The following is a 1,164-nucleotide window of genomic DNA, read 5'->3' as shown; positions in this document are numbered from 1 at the left end:
ATCGGTTACTGACCGACTGGTCAGAAGACTTCTACATACAATAGTATGTTGTATCGCGGCTGTTACCTACGTCAGCCAATTTAAAGGCTCAACGCCACTAGTGTTGGTAACGGATAGTAGCTCATCCTGCTTGGCTATTTTTTTCTTTTCTTTTTTTGCTGCGATTGTCTGACTTAGATGAGTTAACTACAATGGTTATTGGTGTTCGTCCATTTGTTAAGGACGTATAACATCTGTCCGCTAGTCGGCCATACTGTGACAAACGTTCGTTTCCTCCCCAACGCTTGTTACAAAAAGGAGCTGAAACGCTTGTGATCTGTGTACAGATGGTGGCTATCGTTGAGATGGTGTGTTTATGCAATACGCGGCAGGACGATCAAATCTATATCCCATGCGAGTCGACAACTGTTGTCTCTGCTGTTCTACTATCGTCCGATCTCCTGACTTTCATCTCTCCGCCAAGTAAATACAACAACGATGAGTATCAATGAAGCGCTATCCACAAGACAAAACAAGGTGAGCCAGTCCAAGCGAAAGAATACGCCGCATTGTTGTCTAATGACTTTGGTCAGTTACCACGTTGTCTAAAAATTGACATAGGCAGGTGGGAATGGGTTGCCATTGTCCGCTCAATTGACCAAAACCCAACTGCTTCTGGTGTAAGGGTCCTCTTGCTGGACACAACCGCAGATCGATACGTCTGTTCGGAGAAGACTCTCCCGTACCTCAGACGAAAGTTGTCACAATCCGACGTAGATCTGACCTATGGTCACGGGAGCGATGAGGCAGTCATCTTGCGTTACCTGTTTTACGTGCTGCCGAACCTTACTCAACTCTACTTACGTCTCTCTGACATTGAGGACGCATCCTACTTCACACGGTTGAGGGAAACTCCATTATTGAGCCTGAAGATTCTCAGAGTGCAGTATCTACGGCGTCAATGCTCGCTGTGTTTTAGCGCCTGTTTTGGTCTTTTCGACGCGGCACCTAGTCTCGAAGAAATTAGGATTGATGACTGCATCATTAATCCCCGGATGCTTAACGAAGGACTGAATCTTCCAAACGTCAGAAGGGTTCGACTCATCAACGCCCAGTTCTTCAAAGACGACACAAGTTCCCACGGCACCCAACACTTCCCACGCAACAACTGCCCTAGACTTCGCG

General features: G+C 46.8%; 1 protein-coding gene across 1 annotated transcript; it reads left to right on the top strand.

The window, feature by feature from the left end:
- Positions 1 to 551: 551 nt before the first annotated feature.
- On the top strand, positions 552 to 1,164 carry CABS01_17092 (uncharacterized protein; the record flags this gene model as incomplete). Its single annotated transcript, XM_060550419.1, has 1 exon — positions 552 to 1,164. A coding segment is annotated over one exon (613 nt), but the record flags the coding sequence as incomplete, so codon positions are not given.

Source organism: Colletotrichum abscissum, assembly GCF_030869225.1.
Source record: "Colletotrichum abscissum strain IMI 504890 chromosome Unknown Scaffold_329.1, whole genome shotgun sequence".
NCBI classification, from domain to species: Eukaryota; Fungi; Ascomycota; class Sordariomycetes; order Glomerellales; family Glomerellaceae; genus Colletotrichum; species Colletotrichum abscissum.
The sequence above is the reverse complement of the archived record's forward strand: the minus strand, read 5'-3'. Positions and strand labels throughout refer to the sequence as shown.